Source organism: Martes martes, assembly GCF_963455335.1.
Source record: "Martes martes genome assembly, chromosome: 8".
In the NCBI taxonomy this organism is placed as follows: Eukaryota; Metazoa; Chordata; class Mammalia; order Carnivora; family Mustelidae; genus Martes; species Martes martes.
Window position 1 is genome coordinate 120750871 of NC_137895.1, and position 25856 is coordinate 120776726.

A 25856-nucleotide genomic window follows, 5' to 3' on the forward strand; every position below is an offset into this window, starting at 1 on the left:
ATTTTTTTTTCTATCCCTTCATTTTTAGCGAATGTGCCTTCAGAGTTCAAGTGAGTCTATTGATAGGTCTTGGTTTTTTAATTCCTCTATCCTGTGTGTTATGATTGGAGAGTTTAGCCCATTTATATTTAAAGTAATTGTTGATAGGTATGTATTTATTGCCATTTTGTTCATTGTTTCCTTGTTGTTTTTGTGCTTCTTCTCTATTTCTTTTTCTTCTCCTGGTCTTTTCCCTTGTGATTTGATGACTTACTTTAGTGTTTTGTTTGGATTATTTTCTGTTTATTTTTTGTGTATCTATTACAGGACTTTGGTTTGTGGTTACCCTGGGACTCATGTATAACAACCTGTGTATATGTAGCAGATTATTTTAAGTTGGTAGTTGCTAAAGTTCAAACACATTCTGAAAGCACTATATTTTTATTCCCTTCACCCACATTTTATGTTTCTGATGTCATGTTTTACATCTTTTTGTTTGTGTATCTGTTAAGTAGTTATTGTAAATATAGTTGACTTTATTACTCTTGTCTTATAACCTTCATACTAGCTTTATTAGTGGTTGATCAGCAACCCTTACCATATGTTTTCTTTTATCAGTGAAATTTTTTTCTATCTCATATTTTCTTATTTCTAGTTATGGTCTTTTCCCATGAAGTAGTCCCTCTAATATTTCTTGTGAAACCTGTTTAGTAGTGATGAACTCCTATAGCTCTTGCTTATTTGGGAATTCTTTCTTGGTTCTTCAGTTCTGAATGATAATCTTGTCTGGTAGAGTATCCTTGGTTGTAAATTTCTTCGTTTTTGCACTCTGAATATAATGTCTGCACTATCTTCTTGACTGATAGAAATTCCTTCACAGACCACAAAAGATCAATATGTCTAATTTGTGAAATTGACCAAAGTGAAAAAAATATCATATGTAATTAAAAAGGTTGTTCTGAGGAAGCATACCTTTAATTTTCAGAGATATATGATGTTATACGCAACTAATGAATCATTGAACACTACATCAGAAACTGATGATGTACTATATGTTGAGTAATTGAACATAAAAAAACAAACAAAAAAAAACCCCCAAACACACACACACACACGCACACACACAATTAGTATTGAAAGAAGATTTCACATAGGGATGGATCAGAATTGAGAGGGCTTAAAGTTTCATTTAGTGAAGTACAAAAAGCTTTTTGCATCCATTTTTCTAAAAAATGCTTTGTGTATTTGTTTGACAATATAAAATACACTAATGTATATACAGAACTGTATATAGAACTACATATATATCTAGAACTGTATTTTACTGTAACATTGAATGTTTTCCCTTTCATTTATTCAACAGTTACTTCTTGATTGCTAGTAATCCATCCATATTTAGGCACTCATATTCTCAGGGACCATATAGCATGGCTATGGAGACAGATCTAAGCAGATAATTTTAATAGAAGCTGAGATTTATTGACTGTTACTATGTGCCAGGCTCTATTCTATATGCCAGGCTCTGTTCTATGTGCTGTACATGTGTTAATTTGAATATTGTTTAGAATTCCATTTATGTTGTTCTTGGTTAGTTTGGGTATTCTAATACGCATTTGTAAGTGTTCACAATCTATTTTGAGTTAGTACTGTATTCATGTAAAATGTAGAAACTTTGCAACTGTTTAGGGTTTATTTACTCTTCATTTCATCATCCTTTATGCAATAATTATCATACATATGATACATTACTTCCATGTACATTATAAATCCCAGGAGAAAATGTTAAACTTTTTGTTTTAAACCGTAAGTGGTGGCACCCATCCTATCCAAGTTTGGAAGCTACATGTTGATTTAATCTTTTCATATTCTACCATAGGTAGGTGCTATCATTACCCTCATTTTGTAGATGAGAGACTTAAGACACAAAGAGGTCAATGTACCCCAGGTTATACATTAGAACCTGGTAGATTTAGGATTTGAGCCCATGTTTGCATGGCTCCACAATTGACATTATTAACTACTCACAGCATAGTAACTTGTTAAAAGAACCATCAGAGGAACACAGGAGGAAATCCTTAATTTAGGGGTTTAGAAAGCTTCATGGAGAAAGTGATTATGTTAGCTGTTGACTGGTGAGTTAAAACTCTTCTCCTTTCAAATTAGAGACTTCTCCAGTTTGGATTATTTTCTGCTTCAGGAGTCTGTGGTAGATTGATAAGAAGGGTCTTGCAAGTTCTTAGATTAAGTGGAGGTAGGAAAATTTGAGGACAGTCCTCAAATACTGTATTCCTTTTTTGTGTGTGTTAGGCTGCAGAACAAGCAAAAGCAAGCCCAGCCTTGGTTGCCAAAGATCCTGGTACTGTGGCTAACAAAAAAGAAGAAGAAGATTTAGCAAAAGGTATGTTTTTAAGTCCCGGGTACTGGAAAGGTGGGAAGAAAATGGGTCCCTTACTTAATATTATTTTCCTGAGATATTTTAAAGTGAAAGATATAGGGCTTTACAGCTAACACTGAAATCTGCTTTGTGCCCCTTTACGGTATCAAATAATACTCTTCTGAGACAACTACTATTCATTTATGTCCTTTCCATCTATTTTGTAATACTTTTTTAATTACACTGTATATCCATAAATAATACCAATACTTTTACGTGTCCAACAAATTCTTTTTTCGTAAAGAATTATACATACCATTTATAGTTTTTTTAATGTGCACTATGTCTAAGATCTATTCATAATAGAACATATAAATCAAGTTCACTTGTTTTAACTATTATATAATACTCCACTGTACTAATAAATATATACTGTAGTTTATCCATCCTGCCACTTACGGATGTTTGGGTTTCTGGGGTTTTTTTTTGTCTTTTGTTTTGTTTTTTACTATAGTAAGTAGGCTGCATTGAGTATTCTTGTGAATATTTTCTGTGTGTGTGTGGGAGGGGGGGTATCTTGTGTGATGGTAACCAGTATTTTTGGCTCATGGGGGAGGTACATCTTCAACTTTTCTAGGTAGTTTATTTCCTCTGCCACTAGCAGTGTATGAAAGTTATTAATATTTTTAATCTGAAAATATTTGGTATTTGAGTTTGATTTTTGTGATTCTGATAGGTTGGATACAATGTCCAATTATCTTGACTTTTATTTCCTTGATTACTAGTGAGGCTTGGTCCTTTTTTGTATGTTTATTAGCTGTTCTGATTGTCTCTCTTTTTATTGAGTTGTTTTTTTTTTAAGATGATGATATAGAAAGTTTTAATTTTGGATGTTAAACCTTTGCCAATTATTATTATTTTTAATATTTTATTTATTAGAGAGAGAGAGAGAGAGCGCGCACTAGAGAGGAGACAGTCAGAGGGAGAAGCAGATTCCCCTCTGAGCTGGGAGCCTGATGTGGGCTCTATCCTGGGACTCCGGGATCATGACTTGAGCCAAAGACAGTCGCTTAACTGACTGAGCCACCCAGGCATTCTTGCCTGTTATTTCTATTGTCGATATCTACTTTTTATTTTTGGCTTTTTTTTTTTAAGATTATTTATTTATTTAATTGACACACACAGAGAGAGATCACAAGTAGGCAGAAGTAGGCAGAGAGGCAGGCAGAGAGAGAGGGAGAAGCAGGCTCCCCGCTGAGCAGGAGCCCAATGTGGGGCTCGATCCCAGGACCCCGGGATCATGACCCGAGCTGAAGGCAGAGGTTTAACCCACTGAACCACCCAGGCGCCCCTGATTTTTGGCTTTTACTTTAACTTTGATAATGGTATATTTTATCCAATAGAAGTTTTAAATTTTGATGTCAAAATTTTTGCTTTTTTGTGATGAGTTTTGCTTTTTTACATCTTAAAATATTTCCCCCTACTCCCCAAATCCTCAAAGGTACTTTCCTGTATTTTCTTATGATAGTTTTAAAGTTTTCTTTTTCCTGTTAGGTCTTTTATCAGTGTAGAACAGAGATGAAGGGGGTTATGGTTTGAGTTGAAAGCAGGGTAATCAGTCTGTTCCGATTACATTGCAGAGCCTGAGTGACACATGGTGATGGCCTGCATGAGGGGAGGAGTGGAAGCGCCAGAAGAAACACATTTGAGGGGTTCCTGGGTGGGCTCAGTTGGCTAAACATCCAACTCTTGAGTTTCGCTCAGGTCATGATCTCAGGGTTGTGAGATCTAGCCCTACCTCAGGCTCCACGCTGGGTGTGGAGTCTGCTTAAGATTCTGTCTTCCTTCTCCCCTTCTCCCCCTCCCCCGCACCCAGAAAGAAAGAGACATATTTGAAATCTCTTTGGGGGGAATTTGTTAGGTGAAACTTCATTCTAGTTATTTCCAAGTTCCACTTCTTGGACTGATCGCATAAGAATTAACTTTGGAGCCATAAAGTACAGGTTCCCGGATACTACCTTTGACACTCTGATTTAGTAAGTCTTCATTGAGATATGGGACTCTTGACTTCCCTAGTGATTTTGATTATCATTTTGGGAACAGAAGATGTAGAAGTATATTGAAAATATGGAAGAAGATTAAAATATCTGCAGCTAAATTAAAAAAGTGGATCTAAGATATTATATCTTTTTAGTACGTAGAATAATTTAAATTTTATCCATTCAGTAAAAATAGTCATTATGCAGGGCACCTGGCTGGCTCTGTCAGTAGAACATGTGAATTTGGATTTTGGGGTTATGAATTCAAGCCTCATGTTGGGTGTAGAGATTACATAAAAAAATAAACCCTTAAAAAAAATAGTAATTGGGGTGCCTGGATGGCTTAGTGGGTTAATAAGCCTCTGCTTTCGGCTCAGGTCATGGTCTCAGGCTTCTGGAATCAAGCCCCGCAAGCTGAGCAGGGAGCCTGTTTCCACTCTCTCTCTGTCTGCCTCTCTGCCTACTTGTGATCTCTCTGTCAAATAAATAAAATCTTTAAAAAAAAAAATAATTATTCTGTTCAACTTTTTTAGTTTATTCTTTAAACTTTCACTTGTGAATGAATGAATACAATTCATGAAATCATTTTTATTCATTATGTCAAGATATGTCCTAGTTCCCATCTTCACATTTAAAAGAATACATTTTACCTTCAGATACCTTTTTTTTTTACTTTGGATTGTTGGATATATTAACATTTTGAGTCTTTTTAACTCATTCTTTTCCAGCTATTGAGTTGTCTTTGAAGGAACAAAGGCAGCAGTCAACCACCCTTTCTACTCTATACCCAAGCACATCCAATCTCTTAACTAACCACCAACATGAAGGCCGAAAAGTTCGTGCCATATATGACTTTGAAGCTGCTGAAGATAATGAACTTACTTTTAAAGCTGGAGAAATAATTACAGTTCTTGATGACAGGTGATGGATAATATCAAATTGATATTAAGATGACATTCATATGAAAATATATAACATATTACTTCTGTGTTTCATATTATTCCTGTTGAATGCCATTACTAAAGTTAATAAGAAAAAATATTGTAGATATTTTCTCTGTGTGACAGTTTTTTTACTTTGCTTATGTCATATTGTCTGGATTCTTTTTTGTAGTTTAATTTTTTTTTTCTCATCTCTTATTTAAATAGTTTTTATTTGTTTTGGAGGCCTAGTTTATTCATTTTTGTTCCATCTAATAATTTAAATTAGTAAGGTTAAGATTTTAGAAAATATGCCAAATATGTGTTGGTATGTATGGAATTTATTAGAAATGCATAATACATTGAACTTATTTATTCACAAAAAATAGTATATCCATGGGTCAAATTCATTTTACATAGAATTATATACATTTATGTTGTTATGGGAGGTGATTTCAGTACCTCTGGTTTTTTGGGGTTTTTTTTTTGTTTTTTAATTTAAATTCAATTAATTAACATATAGTATATTATTAGTTTCAGAGGTAGAGGTCAGTGATTCATCTGTCTTATATAATACCCAGTGCTCATTACATCATGTGCCCTCTTTAATGTCCTCTTTAATGTCCATCACCCAGTTGCTCTATCTTCTACCTTCCTCTCCTCCAGTAACCCTCAGTTTGTTTCCTGTAAGTACATCTGGGTTTTGACTAGATTTTTATGTTTACTCAAAATTTGTTACTGATGATTGTTGCTGATAATGAGGTACTAAAATTTGCAAGTGGTTTTAAAAAATAAATAAAAAATTTAGGTTGTAGTGTAACACATTATTTTCTCGAGTAAAAGAAAAGTTTGAGCTGTTTAGCTGGAAATTGCAGAAAACCTTGATCATTGATTCATTCAAAAAATGTTCATTGAGAGCTTGGTAGCTTTCCTTATACTAGGCACCAAAGATACAGTGGTGAAGCATGGGATGTATCTGAGTGTATGTTCATTGTGAACGTTTGTGCAATAAACAGTGTCATCTATCATCTTGTTTCTCGTGGGAGAAAAAAAGGTGCTAGTGTGTACGAGAGAGCACAAAATTTAGGAATGGATCTGAATTAAGAGCCTCCTATTACCTTACTACAAAGGAGTCTTGCAGGGAGCCCGTGAACTACCTGAAGTTGAAGAGATCTCTGTTTTGGTGAGCAGAGTTCAGAGCCTTGTTTTATATCCTCAAAGCATTCACCAGCCTTCCAAAAAATAGAGAGCTGTGTGTTTAACATTCTTTATCTTCTATTCGTAATAATGGTACATTCATTTCTTCCCTCCTTAGATTGTTGGGGGATTCAAATCTAGTAAGAATGCAGGTTAAACACTATAAAAGGTAGAGATTTATAGAGATAAAAATCTTTATTATAATCAAGGGTTTCTTTTTTGCTCCTCATTAGTGATCCCAACTGGTGGAAAGGTGAAACCCATCAAGGCATGGGGCTATTTCCTTCTAATTTTGTGACTGCTGATCTTACTGCTGAACCAGAAATGAGTAAGTATTTTCCAGTCTGTAAGTGGATGATAATCTACAACTGTCTTCTTTTTTTTTAATTTTATTTTTTTTCAGTGTTCCAAAACTCATTGTTTATGCATCACAGCCACTGCTCCATGCAACATGTGCCCTCCATAATACCCACCACCAGGCTCACCCATCCCTTACCCCCCTCCCCTCCAAAACCCTCAGTTTGTTTCTCAGAGTCCACAGTCTCTCATGGTTTCTCTCCCCCTCAAGATTTCCCCCCAACTCACTTCTCTCCATCTCCTAATGTCCTCTGTGTTATTCCTTATACTCCACAAGTAAGTGAAACCATATGATAGTTGACTCTCTCTGCTTGACTTATTGCACTCAGCATAATCTCTTCCAGTCCCGTCCATGTTGATCCAAAAGTTGGGTATTCATCCTTTCTGATGGAGGCATAATACTCCATTGTATATATGGACCATATCTTCTTTATCCATTCGTCCGTTGAAGGGCATCTTGGCTCTTTCCACAGTTTGGCGACTGTGGCCATTGCTGCTATGAATATTGGGGTGCTTTTCACTATATCTGTATCTTTGGGGTAAATACCCAGTAGTACAATTGCAGGTCATAGGGTAGCTCTATTTTTAATTTCTTAAGGAATCTCCACACTGTTTTCCAAAGTGGCTGCACCAGCTTGCATTCCCACTAACAGTCTAAGAGGGTTCCCCTTTCTCCACATCCTCTCCAACACTTGTTGTTTATTGTCTTGTTAATTTGGGCCATTCTGCTGGTGTAAGGTGGTATCTCAATGTGGTTTTGATTTGAATCTCCCTGATGGCTAATGATGATGAACATATTTTCATATGTCTATTAGCCATTTGTATGTCTTCTTTGGAGAAGTGTCTGTTCAAGTCTTCTGCCCGTTTTTTGATGTGATTATCTATTTTGTGTGTGTTGAGTTTGAGGAGTTCTTTATAGATCTTGGATATCAGCCCTTTGTAGTGTTACTTGCGAATATCTTCTCCCATTCCGTTTTTGCTTTGTTGACTGTTTTTGTTTTGTTGACTGTTTCCTTTGCTGTGCAAAAGCTTTTAATCTTGATGAAGTCCCAAAAGTTCATTTTTGCTTTTGTTTCCTTTGCCCTTGGGGACATGTCTTAAAAGAAGTTTCTGTGGCCGATGTCGATGAGGTTAGTGCCTATGTTCTCCTCTAGGATTTTGATAATTCCTGTCTCACGTTGAGGTCTTTTATCCATTTTGAGGTTATCTTTGTGTATGATACAAGAGAGTGGTCAAGTTTCATTTTTCTGTGCGTAACTGTCCAGTTTTCCCAGTACCCTTTATTGAAGAGACTTTTTTCCACTGTATATTTTTTCCTGCTTTGTTAAAGATTAGTTGACCATAGAGTTGAGGGTCCATATCTGGGCTCTCTATATGTTCCACTGGTCCATGTGTCTGTTTTTGTGCCGGTACCATGCTGTCTTGGTGATCACAGCTTTGTAGTAAAGCTTGAAGTCAGGCAATGTGATGCTCCCATTTTTTTCTTTTTCAACATTTCCTTAGCAATTTGGGGTCTCTTCTGGTTCCATACAAATTTTAGGATTGTTTGTTCCTGCTCTTTGAAAAATGGCCGGTGGGATTTTGATTGGGATGGCATTGAAAGTATAGATGGCTCTAGGGCGTATAGACATTTTAACAATGTTTATTCTCCCGATCCATGATCATGGAACGCTATTCCATCTTTTTGTGTCTTCTTCAATTTCTTTCATGAGTGTTTTGTAGTTCCTTGAGTACAGATCCTTTACCTCTTTGGTTAGGTTTATTCCCAGGTATCCTATGGTTCTTGGTGCTTTAGTAAATGGAATTGATTCTCTAATTTCCCTTTCTATGTGTTCATTTTTAGTGTATAAGAAGGCAACTGATTTCTGTACATTGATTTTTTGTCCTGCCACATTACTGAATTGCTGTATGAGTTCTAGTAGTTTGGAGGTGGAGACTTTGGGTTTTCCATATAAAGTATCATGTCATCTGTGAAGACAGAGAGTTTGACTTCTTCATTGCCAATACCATTGAATACCTTTTATTTCTTTTTGTTGTCTGATTGCTGTTGTTAGGACTTCTAGTACTATGTTGAACAACAGTGGCGAGAGTCGACATCCTTGTCATGTCCCTTATCTCAAAGGGAAGGCTGTCAGCTTTTCCCCATTGAGGATGATATTCGCTGTGGGTTTTTCATAGATAGATTTTATGAAGTTGAGGAGTGTTCCCTCTATCCATATACTTTGAATCGTTTTAATCAGGAACAGATGCTTTATCTTGCCAGATGCTTTTTATGCATCAATTGAAAGGACCATGTGGTTCTTCTCTCTTCTCTTATTGATTTGTTCTGTCACATTGATTGATTTGTGAGTGTTGAACCACACTTACATCCCGTGAATGAATCTACCTGGTCATGGTGGATAATCTTTTTAATGAACTGTCAGATCCTATTAACTAGGATCTTGTTGAGAGTCTTAGCATCCATATTCATCAGGGATATTGGTCTGAAATTCTCCTTTTTGGTGGGGTCTTTGCCTGGTTTGGGGATCAGGGTAATGTTGGCTTCATAAAAAGAGTCTAGAAGTTTTCCTTCGGTTTCTATTTTTTGAAACAGCTTCAGGAGAATAGGTATTATTTCTTCTTTGAATGTTTGGTACAATTTTCCAGGGAATCCGTCTGGTCTTGGGCTCTTGTTTTTTTGGAGGTTTCTGATCACTGCTTCAATCTTGTTACTAGATACTGGTCTATTTGGGTTGTCAATTTCTTCCTGATTCAGTTTTGGAAATTTATAGGTTTCCAGGAATGCATCCATTTCATCTAGGTTGCTTAACTTAGTGGCATATAACTGTTGATAATAATTTCTTTTTTTTTTTTAAGATTTTATTTATTTGATGGATAGAGACCACGAATAGGCAGGGAGGCAGGCAGAAAGAGAGGGGGAAGCAAGCTCCCTGCTGAGCAGAAAGCTGGATGCTGGGCTTGATCCCAGGACCCTGAGATTATGACCTGAGCCGAAGGCAGAGGCTTAACCCATTGAGCCATCCAAGTGCCCCTATTGATAATAATTTCTGATGATTGTTTCTATTTCCTTGGTATTAGTTGTTATCTCTCCCTTTTCACTTTTAATTTTATTAATTTGGGTCCTCTCTCTCTTCTTTGGATTAGTTTGGCCAATGGTTTATCGATCTTATTGATTCTTTCAAGAAACCAGCTTCTAGTTTCCTTGATGTGTTCTACTGTATCTCTAGTTTCTATCTCATTGATCTCTGCTCTAATCTTGATGATTTCCCTTCTTGTATGTGGGTTGGCTTAATTTGTTGTTGATTCTCCAGTTCTTTAAGGTGTAAAGAGAACTGGTGTAGTCTGGATTTTTCAGTGTTTTTGAGGGAGGCTTGGTTGGCTATGTATTTCCCCCTTAGGACCACCTTTGCCGGCCCATAGGTTTTGGCCCAAAGTGTCTTCATTCTCATTGGTTTCCATGAATTGTTTAAGTTCTTTGATTTCTTGCTTGATCCAAACATTCTTAAGCAGGTGGTCTTTAGCTTCCAAGTGTTTGAATTCCTTCCAAACTTTTTCTTGTGGTTGAGTTCCAGTTTCAAAGCATTGTGGTCTGAGAATATGCAGGGAATAATCTCAGTCTTTTGATATCGGTTGAGCCCTGAATTGTGACCCAGTATGTCGTCTGTTCTGGAGAAAGTTCTATTGTGCTTGAGAAGAATCAGTATTCTGTTGTTTTAGCATGGAATGTTTGGTATATATTTATGAGGTCCATCTGGTCCAATCTGTCTTTCAATGCACTTGTTTCTTTATTGATTTTCTGTTTGAATTATCTGTCTATTACTGAGAGTGGCATGTTAAGATCCCCTACTATTAATGTATTCACATCAGTATGACTCTTTATCTCGATTAACAGTTGTCTTATGTAGTGACAGCATGGAATCGATTAGGGCAGAAGTGAAAGCCGCCTGAGAGGAAGTTAAAAATGCTATCAGTGAGATCCAGTCTAATCTAAATACTCCAACAGCTAGGGTAACTGAGGCAGAAGATAGAATTAGTGATCTAGAGGACAAACTGATAAGAGAAAAACGATTAGGAGGAGGCCTGGAACAAACAGCTTAGAAGCCATGAAAACAGATTTAGGGAAATAAATGACGCCATGAAACGTTCCAATGTCCGAATTATTGGGATTCCTGAGGGGGAGGAGAAAGAAAGAAGACTAGAAGATAGAGATGAACAAATTCTCTGTGAAAATTTTCCCAATCTGGGGAATACAACCAGCGTTCATGTCCTGCAGGTAGAAAGAATGCTCCCCAAGATCAACAAATCTAGAAAGACCTTGAGGCACTTGATTGTAAGACTGACGGATCATAATTTTAGACAAGAGCTTTTGAGAGCAGCTAGGGGGAAGAGATTCCTCACATACAGAGTTAGGTCCATCAGAATAATGTCAGACCTGTCCACAGACACCTGGCAAGTCAGAAAGGGCTGGCAAGACATATTCAGGGCACTAAATGAGAAGAACATGCAGCCAACTATACTTTATCCAGCAAGGCTGACATTCAAAATGGATAGAGAGATAAAGACCTTCCAAGACCAGCAAGATTTAAAAGAGTATGTGACCACCAAGCTGGCACTACAAGAAATATTAAGGGGGGGGGGTTCTATAAAATGAGAAAGAACCCAAGAGTGTCATAGAATAGAAATTTACAGAGACAATCTATAGAAACAAGGACTTTACAGACAACATGATGTCAATAAAAACGTATCTTTCAATAATCACTGTCAACGTGAACGGCCTAAATGCTCCCATAAAACGGCACAGGCTTGCAGATTGGATAAAAGGACAGGACCCATCCATATGTTGTCTACAAGGGACCGATTTGGAACATAAGGATACATCCAGACTGGAAGTAAAGGGATGGAGAAGCATCTTTCATCACAGTGGGCCTCAAAGGAAAGCTGGGGTAGCGATTCTCATATCAGATAAATTAGATTTTAAACTAGACTGTAGTCAGAGATAACAGAAGGATACTCCATCATTCTTAAAGGGTCTATCCACCAAGAAGATCTAACAATTGTAAATATTTATGCCCACAACTGTCTTCTTAATAAAAGAGTGAAAATTCAGCTTCATGGAAAGTTATAAGCTGAGCTGGAACTCGTATTAATTCCTCCAAGGTGTTAATTAAGAATACTGCTTGCGTGCTTGCTTTGGGAGCACGTATACTAACACCAGCCCCAAACTTGGAAGCAGGGGCCTGTAAACAATATAATGGCTTTCCTAAGCCCCCATGTTAGATACTCAGAAGGGTCCATAACTAATCATGTGAATACCTTTTTGTTTGTGCTACTAGGGGAAATAAACTAGAAAGTTTCCCAGGAGGAAATGTGATGTTACTGGCAGTCATAATAGTTGCCGGAGATGTAACTACTGGTAACTTACAAAAATGTTGGTAGGTAGTTCACTGCATTTGTACGTAGTACTATAATTCACTGATCTTCATAATGATGAGTTTGGGACTTCAAGATTAAGCCTAATCTCCCTCTGTTTAAGGAAACAAATACATTGTAGTGTAGAAAGATTTCCATTAGTGGTTGAAAGGTTTAGAATTTTAAGACTTTGTGTATATAAGTTGGTAAGCTGTAGTTATCTGGCAAAATATCTCACCTCATCTCATCTTTCTATAAAGCCAGTAGAAGGGATCAAAGAGAGTTATAAGCCATAGGGTGCTTGGGGTTTTTTTTAGTTTACAAGAATTTTAAGAATTTTAAGAAAGGATCTCTGTCTCATAGTCATCTTTTCATTTCTGACAGCATGTAGTACTGAATCTTAATCAAAATACATACTATCTAAATATTTATATGATAATGATAAGTGTGTGTGTGTATATATACATATGTGTGTGTTTACACACACACACACATATATATATATATGTAAAGATATATATAAAAGGTAAACTTTCCTTGAATAAGAACACTTCTCTTTCAGGAGAAGGCTTTAACAACAAATCGGACATTACTTTTATCATCGATGAAACAAAGCTGTCTCCTAATTACTGCCAAGTTGTCTCATGTCTCGTTTTATAACCAATTTATGACAGAGACTGATTCCTGATACCCATTCTATTAATGGAGTTCTTTTTTGTTAGAACTCAAAAAATATGTTGTAGAACCCTTTTTAAATGGCAGTGTATTGTGTGCCAACTTTTTAACCTGGGCTTATAGTGGTGATTTTTTTTTCTTTGTTTGTTTGTTTGTTTGTTTTTTGAGGTTTGGATTTTTTTTTCTTGTTTTGTCTTCAGTAAGCTGTTGGAAAATAGGGAATTGTCTTGGACTTCTGTTCAAGATGAAACCCAAAATCTCATATGGACCATGTAGCCAATTCATCTTTTTCTCTACCATATAGCAGTTCAGCTTTGAAATGAGTATTCTAGCTCGTCTTCCTGTGTTTCATTGTGGACTACTGTAGAGAAGAGTAGGAACAGCAGAGCTTCTGTAGTGGAATTGTAGTTCTTGAGCTTGGGAAAGGAGTGTTAGCATGATCTTCTTAGCATTCTTCTTTTTTTCTCTTTTTTAAGATTTTATTTATTTAAAAGAGAGTGGGGGGGGGAGGGTCAGAAGTAGAATCAGACTCCCAACTGAGCCCAGGAGCCTGATGTGGGGCTCCATCCTGGGACTCCGGGATTCTGACCAATTAGCCAAAGGCAAATGCTTAATTGATTGAGCCACCCAGGTGTCCCTTCATATCGTTATTCTTCATGAGGAAACAAGCCCACTTTAATGTCCTGTACCAGTACCTGCCCTGCTTAGCTTGTTTTTCTTTAGGAAGTTTAGGGAGATATTGTAAAAACATTTATTTTGTGTCCATACATACACACATGCATACTTGCACACACGCACACATATTTGGTAATAGTATTGGTGCCTATGGGAAAAAGCATTGAAAACTTGTGCATGGTCAGCTATTAAGATGTCATGTCTACCATGTGTTCTCTTATGGGTAGCAGCCAATGTGGTGCTTTCCCAGCTCTCTACTTGCTAATAGCTCAAGATATGAAAAGCAGAATTATCTCCAGCACATGTCTCTTTTACCCCCATGGGAAAATAAAATCAGCTAAAATGTGTGTGTATGTATAGAATTTTGCTTTATGGTGACTTGAATGGGATGAATGGAAATTAAATTATCTACATTTTATACAGAAGCTTACAGCACAGAATACATAAGTGGTGTGAGTTCCTGTTCTCAGAGTGAAAAATCATTGGCCAGATTCCAGTATGTGGGCTGGTAGTGCCAGATAGATTGGTATTTAAATCCAGGTTGTGTCATGTATTAGCTTTCGCCTGTGCAAGCTTTTTTAATATTACTGTGCTGCTGTTAACATCATTTTTAAAATGGGTGTATCTCATAAGATGGTAGAAGAGATTCATTTGGGAGGAAATGTAATATTCTATTATGCACATTTAATAGTTTAATTAATATATTTCCTTTCCCTAATTCTGCTCTGTTCCCAAACCCCATTTCATCTTGATTCTTAATATTTTTGTGAGTACTGATTAACCACATTGGTACAAGGATGAGAAATGCAGAAAGGAAGTTCATTCCTTTAAGAAGTCATATGGGCCTCTCAGTGTGTTGGGGGAGATGGTTAATTGCTCTATTAATCATGACCTTGTATTTACTAGTTAATGATATATTGAATAGTTTTTAAGGATTGCTTTGTTAAGCAAAAGAAATATGTGCTTCTGGCCAGTGATTTGCAGATCCCTTCATAACCACTTTTTTTTTTTTTTTTTCCAAAGAATACTCTAACTAAAAAATGCAGGCTGATTTCATGGATCACTGCCCATACCACTTGTAAAGTTCACTGACCTGGATGTCACTTTCCTAGTAAAAAGTCTAAGTGGCTTGCCAGAGAACATATAGCTGACTTTCCATTTCACTACATTGAAATAGCATGGTCTTTCAAATGAGATTTTTCTTTGAAGGGACTGGTAATTTAAAAGAGGACTTATTTTAATTTGTAGAGTTTATTTATGACCTTGTAAAACTTTATTTTTTGTCCACTGATTTGCTGAACTCTCATATGTAGTAGGTAATTAATCTTTGTTTCAGAAATATACCTCTTATTTTTATTGAAGTATCTTTTATGGAAAATGTAAAATCTTAAGATGAAGAAATCTTCACAAGATTCCATAAAATAATGTTCTCTCATTATTGCCTAAATATGTAGTCTAATTATTCCTTAAATTGAGTCTCTCAGATTGAAGGGAATAAAAGAAGAATCCAAATTCTCTCACGCAGTTTAAAGTGCTTTAAAATAGAATTTTATTATAAGGAAAAAATAAATATTACATGTTTTATAGTTAAAACGGAGAAGAAGACGGTACAATTTAGTGATGATGTTCAAGTGGAAACAATAGAGCCAGAACCAGAGCAAGCCTTTATTGATGAAGTAAGTGATTTCCTCTGCGAGAGTTGGTATTCAATACTTGGTATTGAAGTTTAAGTGTTGTTATTGTCATCTTTAAAAAAAATTGATTGCTTGATTAATGCATGTATTTTATGTTATAAAATTCAAGCAATATAGACAATGCAAAGATTGTCCTTGAAACTCTCTAGTCTCATTCTGTACCTCATCATTAAAAATCCTGCTTAATATTCCATAGAATGGGTTCATATGATTTAATTATTTTGCTATTGGAGCTTGGGTTATTTGCAGTTTTTTGTGTTTTTTTTTTTAATTATTGCAAATACAATTATAGTGAAATTTTTTTTAAAAGATTTTATTTATTTATTTGACAAAGCAGGAGAGTATAAGCAGAGGGAGCAAGAGGATGAGGGAGAAGCAGGACCCCTGCTGAGCAGGGAGCCCGATATGGGGCTTCATCCCAGCATGCTGGGATTATGACCTGAGCCAAAGGCAGACACTTAACGACTGAGCCACCCAGGCGACCCTGTAGTAAAATTTTTTTGGACGAAATATATTTAATAGACTATGTGACTGTCTTATTTGCAATGATCAGTACTTAATGCTCTGGAAATTACATCTTTTTTAACATTTTAAACTTAGGAAAAATGATGTGTCCTCTTTAAAATATTTGAAGGGATTTTGTAGCTTTTTAGCCTTCTTTGGGAGGAGCCATAAACAGAAAATTTGAAGAGTACTCTTAGAGAAAGAGACTGTCGAAGAAGACTGTGCTGAAAGGGAATCTGACTGGATCAGGGAAAGTTTTGTTTGGCCAATTTCATTGCACAAGAAAATGTGTTTAGAGTCAGCCTAGTGGTCTGTATAGATATCTCATTTCTTTGATATTAGATAATTTCAGATAGGGTATAATATTTTATAAACAAAACAAAAAGTAACCACGTGTTAGTTGACTCTCTCATGTTAGCTCCACTTCCCTCCCTTTTTTTCCTTTGCTATAGGCATACTTTTCTGACACATGCCGCCTTTTCTAGGCTACTTAAAAAGGAAATTGTGAATCTTTTACATTGAAACATAGTGTCTATTTTAAGATATAAAATTCTTTTGACTTTAGAAGAGTTTTTTTTATATACTTGTGTCTCTTTCACTGTCCAGTGATTAGTTCATCTCTCAAGCTCTTCTTTGCAGAAACAGTTTTTGTTTTGATTTAAATGACTATATAAAATTGGTAGTCTATTTTACATTTACCTAATGTACCTGTGTTTAGTAACATAACCATGTAAAAACCGTGCATGGAGAAAACTTTGTTGTGTGTGGAGAAAACTTTGTTATTATTATAGTATTATTCTTTGGTACTCAGTATTCTTTGGAGATTAGTATTTTGATTCTTAAAAATGTACATATAAGTATATATATACTTGTGTAATATATAGGTGTATTTATATAATGATGGCTTCCATTGGTTTTTATAAGGAAAGATTCTGAAATAGATCTGAGTCCTTACTTTGAGATGCCTTCCAGCCTTCTCACATAGGAAAATAGAGAAACTACGAATCTTCTTCCTTCCTTTTATGACAGACTGAAATATTGGTGGAAAGAAAATGTAGAATAAAATCTTATGGCCCTACTTAGAAGGAGAAGAGCTGTAATGTAGCTGAGCTATGCCTTGCTAAAACAGCTGCTTTATTCACCATGGTGGAGAAGTAATAATGAGTTGTTAGTCATAAGCAATCCATCTTAAGAGAGAAGTTACCAAGGCTACAGCTGCTCCAAAACAAAATGACAAGAGAAATCCACAGCATGACATAACAGATTGAAGAACTCACACGTTGTAAGTTTAAATATGGCTCTATTTCTTCTCATTTAAGAGAGTCTCTGTTAGCAGTTTCAAAAGTAAGTAGGAAGAGCTTTCAAAGCTCTGACTTCACATGGTACTAAAGAGAACACAGATACTAAATATGTAAAAGCCAAATTGGAGTCTCCATATGAATCACAAAATTTCTCTGTCCTTTATCTAATTAATGAAGTGAGACTGTATTGTTGCTCAATGATTTATTGCTTTTTCTATTAACTATTTAATTCCTATAGGACAAAATGGACCAGTTGCTACAGATGTTGCAAAGTACAGATCCCAGTGATGATCAACCAGATCTTCCAGAGTTACTTCATCTTGAAGGTAAACTATTTTCCATTAACTTTCCACATAAAAAAATAATCAGAGGTATATCTAGTGTTCTGTTACAGAATAGTTTTATATTTAAATAAAATTGAGGATGATATAAAAAATATTAACATTTCTACTTCTCTGTGACTTTGTTTCACTTACATGAATATGCATGAGAGATTTGCTTCCTTTTACTGTGTTTTCTTACATTTCTTTAAATCTTGTTATCTTAGCAATTTGTCACCAGATGGGACCTCTCATTGATGAAAAGCTGGAAGATATTGATAGGTAAAAAAACATTTGCAATTATCTATATTGTATATCTTCTTCCCTCAAGTTCTCTTTAAGTGCATACTGGGATAGAATTGCCTTTTTATTATTTTTTTATTTTAAAGATAGGCCAAAAGAGCCTATCTTTAAAATAAATTATCATTTTCTACTATAGATATGGGAATTAGAATTAGTCACATGTTCCTCTTTTTTTTTAAGGTGAGCATTTGTTTGACCTTAATTATATTAGTCTTTTAAGAAGAATAATGGTTACCTATTGTAATCATTATAGTGCTATAAGTAGCATTACCAGAGCCCACAAATGACCTACCCATCTGTTATTTACTAGGGACACCTAGTTATTTCAGAGTAAAGTCAAATACAGTAATATGGTGGAGTTTTCCCAGCACAGTACATAAAGCAGTTTTTATTGCCTTGAGCTAAAGTACAGGATATTTTCTGCCATAAGTTTAAAATTTTAGTAATGTCTACTTATATTACTTTTTGCTATTTTATGTGTCTTATTTAGAACATCGTATCATTTAAATAGCAATTGTTTGAAATTACTGTGTAATATTTCAGAAAACATTCAGAACTCTCAGAACTTAATGTTAAAGTGATGGAAGCACTTTCACTGTATACGAAGTTAATGAATGAAGATCCAATGTATTCCATGTATGCAAAATTACAGAATCAGCAGTATTACATGCAGTCATCTGGTGTTTCTGGTTCTCAGGTAAGCTTTTAAAAATTCAGGCATATCATTTTATTTTTACTTTTTTAAGATTTTATTTGTTTTAGAACACGTGAGCAGTGGGTGGGACAGAGGGAAAAGGAGAGAAAGAATCTCAAGCAGACTTCTGCTGAGTGTGGAGCCTGACTTGGGGCTCATTCTCAGACCCCCATGATCAAGACCTGAGCCAAAATCAAGAGTTGGATGCTTACCAACTAAGCCACCCCGGTAGCTCCTCAAGTATATTATTTTAAATTCTCAATATATTTGAAATTATTTGGAATAGCTATGTTTTTGTAAAATGTGAAACTTTCTGAAAGTAATCTTAGAATAAAATTTCCAAGAATTTTTTACTTGATAAATACAATGTATAATACACTAATTATTCCAGAATTCTTTATAAAAAATTGTTTTTCTTTAAGGGTATGCATCAGAATCACTAATCAAATTAAAAAAAAAATACAGGTTCCTTGGCCCCACCTGAAACCCAATGAATCAAAACACTCAAGAGTAAGACCAAAACATATATATATTTCTAAAACTTCATATATAATTATCTGGTTAAGAACCTCATTTTTTTTGTCTGATTATTGCTAAAAAATTAATAACTTTTTCTGGGTATCTGCACTTTTTGGTTTTATAGTAAGTTGCTTTAATCTGAATTTTTCCCTCTTCCTTTAAAAAGACATAGAATGTGGGCACCTGGGTGGCTCAGTGGGTTAAAGCCTCTGCCTTTGACTCAGGTCATGATCCCAGGGTCCTGGGATCGAGCCCCACATCGGGCTCTCTGCTCAGCAGGGAGCCTGCTTCCCTTCCTCTCTGTCTGCCTGCCTCTCTGCCTACTTGTGATCTATGTCTGTCAAATAAATAAATAAAATCTTAAAAAAAAAAAAGATACAGAATGTAATATAGAGCCCTTTTCCTCCTTAGTCACCCTAAGCAACTATTTCAAGAGCGGTTTCCCCACAAACTGAGTAAGTTTACTGTCTAGGGAATAATTAGACAGGCATTCTACTTTACTTATGCAGAGTGGCATGGATTTTATGCAAGTTTTTTTTTTTTTTCCTTAAATGGCCCGCTTCCCCTGAAATGAGAGGCCTGATGCCTGGGGCTGAGCAGTCATATTTGAGCAACATGGGGCTAGGTGACAGCTACTCATGGCTCTTGATACCAGTCTGAGAAAAAAACAAAAACTCTTCATTTGCAGAGTACAAAAAACAATGCATTTAGATTGGAATAGCTCTGTTTATAATTAAGACCTTCTGTATTCTGATGTATGGTGAGTCTTAAAAGCTTAAAGAAGCTTTTAAGCTTAAAAGCTTAAAAGAAGTGCTAAGATGATTGTCTTACCTCCTGATGACTGTGTTACTACTATACTATCATTACTACTATCTCACCTGGTAGGAGTCTGTCTCACTTACGTAGACAGTGGGGTTCTCTTCAAATATATGAAATGGAAGGATCTAGTGAATACTATAGAAAATTAGAATATTATGTGTGTTTAAGATTTTGGGCATTTAAGAGGTCAGTCTCTTTAGATTAAAATAAGTATGGTTTTTAGATGCCTGAGTGGTCAAATAGCCCAAAGACAAATCCAGCCTCCCACCTGTTTTTGTTTTTGTTTTTTAAATCAACTTTGCTGTAACATTCTCACTCATTTATACATTGTTTCTGGCTGCTTTCTATATGGGCGGAGTTCAGAGAGGCCCACAAAGCCTAAAATATTTATTATCTGGACTTTTGTAAGAATGTTTGCTGACCTCTGCTTTTGAAAGTTAGGTTGCTCTGTGTTCACTAAACTGTAATGTAGGAAATACAGATTGTATATGCAGTCTATGGGCATGAAATAGTGAATTCAAAGACACTTCTTAAACATTTTTTGGGATTCCTTTTAGGAAAGTACTTAAAATATCAATATGGAAAGAGAGATGATATTAGTGTAAAGTTTCGAGGTAAGTTCCTTTACTGCTTCTATATGAGATAAACACAAGTTTAGCTCATGTTTACCTAAGAAAATCATCAGAAGCCCACTTCACTGAAAAGTATTTTTTTTTAATTAAAGATTTTTTTTTTATTTATTTGACAGGGAGATCACAAGTAGGCAGAGAGGCAGGCAGAGAGAGGAGGAAGCAGGCTCCCCGCTGAGCAGAGAGCCTGATGCGGGGCTCGATCCCAAGACCCTGGGATCATGCCCTGAGCTGAAGGCAGAGGCTTTAACCCACTGAGCCACCCAGGCGCCCCGAAAAGTATTTTTCTTAATGGCTGTCACAAGAAATAACTTTTAAAAAGATTTCAGAGATTTGATTGTTAATTCACTTTGTAACTGAATGCCTTTACAAAGAAATTTTAGCATACCTTTTAAAGTCTTAGAAAATGTAATTTTTTTTTTTTTTTTGTCATGAACTGTTCTAGGTATATCCAGGGCCTCCCCAAAGTGGTGCTTACCTGGTTGCAGGGAGTGCACAGATGAGCCATCTCCAGAGCTACAGTCTTCCCCCAGAGCAACTGTCTTCTCTCAGCCAAGGAGCAGTTCCACCATCTGTAAACCCAGCCCTTCCCAGTCAGCAGACTCAGGCGTCCTACCCTAAGTAATTTGATTTTTGACTATTGTTTTACTGCTGTTTGGAGTTAGTACTGTTGTAACTCTTAAATGCCTCCATTCGCGTGTAACCATAAGAGCTGCGTAAGAAAAACCTAGGATAGATGCCATCACTAGTACCAGATGGTCAGCCCTGTTTGTGGTTAGGAGTGGGTTCTACTTGAACCCCTGCATTATTGCATTACAAGCTAGTGTTCTGTCTCACTGAATCACTGAACAGCTCTATTCAAGTCTTGGTTTTGTGTTTTTAATATTTCCTGTCATTTTTCTTTTTATCAAGGTGATATTGGCATATAACATTATATAAGTTGCAGAGGTACATTTTAATTATCTGTATGCCCTATAAAGTGATCGCCACTAAAAGTGTAGTTACATCCGTCACCATTCAGTTGACCTTCTTCACCCATTCTACCCAGCCCTTCATCCTCTTCTCCTCTGGTAATCTCCAAGCTGTTCTCTGTATGAGTTTGGCTTGGTTTGGTAGTGGTTGGGTTTTTTTAGATTCCACATATGAGGGGAATCATTACGATATTTGTCTTTCTCTATCTGACTTACTTCACTTAACAGTGCTTTTAAGTTCCATGCATGTTGTCTCAAATGATAAAATTTCATTTTTTTTAATACCCAAGTAGTATGTATACACTGCATATACTACTACACACACACACACACACACACACACCCCCCATACATCTTTATCGATTAGTATATCAGTGGACATTTTGGTTATTTCCATTTCTTGGTTATTATAATAATCCTGTGGTGAACATAAGGGTGGATATATCTTTTCCAATCAATATTTTTGTATTCTTTAAATAAATATCCAGAAGAGGAGCAACTGGATCATAAGTCATTCTTTTCTTAATTTTTTGAAGAATCTCCATACTCTTGGCTGCACTGCTTTACATTCCCACCAATAGTATATGATGATTCCCTTTTTTGTACTGCCTCATCAACACTTACTTCTTGTCTTTTTGATAATACCCATTCTAATTGGTGTAAGGTGATATCTCATTGTGAATTTGATTTGCATTTCCATGATAATTACTGATTTCAAACATCTTTCCTGTGCTTCTTGGCCATTGTTAGGTCTTTGGAGAAATATTTACTCATATCATCTTCCCACCTTTTAAATTGGATTGTTTGGTTTCATGTTGTTGAGTTATATGAACTCTTTATATGTTTTAGATATTAATTCCCCATCAGATATATGATTTGCAAAAACTTTCTCCTGTTCAGTAGATTTCCTTTTTGTTTTGATGATGGTTTCTTCCACTATGCAGAAGCTGCTTTTTGTTTTGATGTAATCCCATTCATTCATTCATTCATTCAGTTTTGTTTGTTTCTTTCTCTTGCCTATGGCATTAGATCCACAGAGATATTGCTAAGACTGATGTCAAAGAGTTTATTACCACCTGTGCTTTCTTCTTGGAAATTTATGGTATCGGGTTTTACATTCAAGTCTTTAATCCATTTTGAATTAATTTTTGTGTATGCTGTAAGATGGTGGTCCAGTTTCATTCTTTTGCATTTGGCTGTCCAGTATTGCCAACACCATTTACTGAAGATACTGTCCTTTCTACATTGTATGTTCTTGGCTTCTTTGTTGTAAATTAATTGTCCATATGTGTGTGGGTATAATTCTGAGCTCTTGGTGATGTCCCACTGATCTGTCTCTTTTTATACTGACACGGTGTGTTTTGATTACTGTAGCTTTGTAGTATAGTTTGAAATCAGAGAGCATAATACCTCCAGCTTTGTTGTTCTTTCTCAAGATTGCGTTGGCTATGCAGGATCTTTTTTGATTCCATACAAATTTTAGAACTATTTGCTCTAGTTCTGTGAAAAATGACCTTGGAATTTCAATAGAGATTGTAATCTGTAGATTGCTTTGAGTGGTATGGAGACTTAACAACATTAATTCTTCTAATCCATGAGCACAGAATATCTTTCCATTTATTTGTGTAAGCTTCAGTTTCTTTCATCAGTGTCTTATAGTTTTCAATGTGCAGGTCTTTCACCTCCTTGGTTGAATTTATTTCTAGGTATTCTATTTGATGCAGGTGTAAGGGGGATTATTTTGTTTTTTTTTTTTCTAATTTAATTTTTAATTTTTTTGTTAACATTTAATGTATTATTAGCCCCAGGGCTACAGGTCTGTGAATCGCCAGGTTTACACACTTCACCGCACTCACCATAGCACATACTTTCCCCAATGTCCATAACCCAGCCACCCTTTCCCTGCCCGCCTCCCCACGGCAACCCTCAATTTCTTTTGTGAGATTAGGAGTCTCTTATGGTTTCTTTCCCTCCCGATCCTATCTTGCTTCATTTATTCCTTTCCTGCCCCCCCAAACCCCCCATGTAGCCTCTCAACTTCCTCATATCAGGGAGATCATATGATAGTTGTCTTTCTCTGATTGACTTATTTCGCTAAGCATAATACCCTCTAATTCCATCCACATCGTTGCAAATGGCGAGAGTTCATTTCTTTTGATGGCTGCATAGTATTCCATTGTATATGTATGTGTGTGTGTGTGTGTGTGTGTATGTGTGTATATATATATATGTGTGTGTGTGTGTGTGTATATATATATATATACCACTTCTTCTTTATCCATTCATCTGTTGATGGACATCTAGGTTCTTTCCATAGTTTGGCTATTGTGGACATTGCTGCTATAAACATTCGGGTGCACGTGCCCCTTCGGATCACTACATTTGTATCTTTATGGTAAATACCCAGTAGTGTGATTGCTGGGTCATAGGGTAGCTCTATTTTCAACTCTTTGAGGAACCTCCATGCTGTTTTCCAGAGTGGTTGCACCAGCTTGCATTCCCATCGACAGTGTAGGAGGGTTCCCCTTTCTCCGTATCCTTGCCAGCATCTGACATTTCCTGACTTGTTAATTTTAGCCATTCTCTCTGGTGCGAGGTGGTATCTCATTGTGGTTTTGATTTGTATTTCCCTGATGCCAAGTGATATGGCGCACTTTTTCATGTGTCCATTGGCCATCTGGATGTCTTCTTTGCAGAAATGGCTGTTCATGTCCTCTGCCCATTTCCTGCTTGGTTTATTTGTTCTATGGGTGTTGAGTTTTATAAGTTCTTTATAGATTTTGGATACTAGCCCTTTATCTTATACGTTGTTTGCAAATATCTTCTCCCATTCTGTCAGTTGTCTTTTGGTTCTGTTGACTGTTTCCTTTGCTGTGCAAAAGCTCTTCATCTTGATAAAGTCACAATAGTTCATATTTGCCCTTGCTTCCCTTGCCTTTGGTGATGTTTCTAGGAAAAAGTTGCTGCGGCTGAGGTCAAAGAGGTTGCTGCCTGTGTTCTCCTCAAGATTTTGATGGATTCCTTTCTCACATTGAGGTCCTTCATCCATTTTGAGTCTGTTTTCATGTGTGGTGTAAGGAAATGGTCCAGTTTCATTTTTCTGCATGTGGCTGTCCAATTTTCCCAACACTATTTGTTGAAGAGACCGTCTTTTTTCCATTGGACATTCTTTCTTGCTTTGTCAAAGATTAGTTGACCATAGAGTTGAGGGTCTATTTCTGGGCTCTCTATTATGTTCCGTTGATCTATGTGTCTGTTTTTGTGCCAGTACCATACTGTCTTGATGATGACAGCTTTGTAATAGAGCTTTGTCTTGATGATGACAGCTTTGTAATAGAGCTGAAGTCTGTAATTGTGATGCCACCAACGTTGGCTTTCTTTTTCAACATTTCTCTGGCTACTTGAGGCCTTTTCTGGTTCCATATAAATTTTAGGATTATTTGTTCTATTTCTTTGAAAAAAATGGATGGGATTTTGATAGGGATTGCATTAAACGTGTAGACTGCTTTAGGTAGCATAGACATTTTCACAATATTTGTTCTTCCAATCCAGGAGCATGGAACATTTTTCCATTTTTTGTGTCTTCCTCAATTTCTTTCATGAGTACTTTATAGTTTTCTGAGTACAGATTCCTTGCCTCTTTGTTTAGGTTTATTCCTAGGTATCTTATGGTTTGGGGTGCAATTGTAAATGGGATTGACTCCTTAATTTCTCTTTCTTCTGTCTTGTTGTTTGTGTAAAGAAATGCAACTGATTTCTGTGCATTGATTTTATATCCTGACACTTTACTGAATTCCTGTACAAGTTCTAGCAGACTTGGAGTGGAGTTTTTGGGTTTTCCACATAAAGTACCATATCATCTGCAAAGAGTGATAGTTTGACTTCTTTGCTCATTTGGATGCCTTTAATTTCTTTTTTTTTGGTCCCAATTGCTGAGGCTAGGACTTCTAGTACTATGTTGAATAGCAGTGGAGATAATGGACATCCCTGCTGTGTTCCTGACCTTAAAGGAAAATCTCTCAGTTTTTCTCCATTGAGAAAGATATTCGCTGTGGGTTTTTCATAGATGGCTTTGATGATATTGAGGTAGGTACCCTCTATCCCTACGCTTTGAGGAGTTTTGATCAAGAAAGCATGCTAGGGGCACCTGGGTGGCTCAGTGGTTTAAAGCCTCTGCCTTCGGCTCAGGTCATGATCCCAGGGTCCTGGGATCGAGCCCCGCATCGGGCTCTCTGCTGAGCGAGGAGCCTGCTTTCCCCCACTTTCTCTGCCTGCCTCTCTGCCTACTTGTGATCTCTGTCTGTCAAATAAATAAATAAAATCTTTAAAAAAAAAAAAAGCATGCTGTACTTTGTCAGATGCTTTTTCAGCATCTATTGAGAATATCATATGGTTCTTGTTCTTTCTTTTATTAATGTATTGTAGCACATTGATTGATTTGCAGACGTCAAACCAACCTTGCAGCCCTGGAATAAAT

At 36.2% G+C, this 25856-nt stretch overlaps 1 protein-coding gene across 1 annotated transcript in view; it reads left to right on the plus strand.

The window, feature by feature from the left end:
* STAM (signal transducing adaptor molecule) overlaps positions 1 to 25856 on the plus strand; it is a 97584-nt gene that overhangs the window by 55168 nt on the left and 16560 nt on the right. Inside the window, exons 6-13 of the mRNA XM_080810100.1 lie at positions 2287 to 2377; positions 5121 to 5313; positions 6743 to 6837; positions 15213 to 15301; positions 17363 to 17450; positions 17672 to 17726; positions 18291 to 18444; positions 20854 to 21029. Of these exons, the coding sequence (XP_080666226.1) occupies positions 2287 to 2377; positions 5121 to 5313; positions 6743 to 6837; positions 15213 to 15301; positions 17363 to 17450; positions 17672 to 17726; positions 18291 to 18444; positions 20854 to 21029 (941 nt within the window). The remainder of the gene's footprint in view (positions 1 to 2286; positions 2378 to 5120; positions 5314 to 6742; positions 6838 to 15212; positions 15302 to 17362; positions 17451 to 17671; positions 17727 to 18290; positions 18445 to 20853; positions 21030 to 25856) is intronic.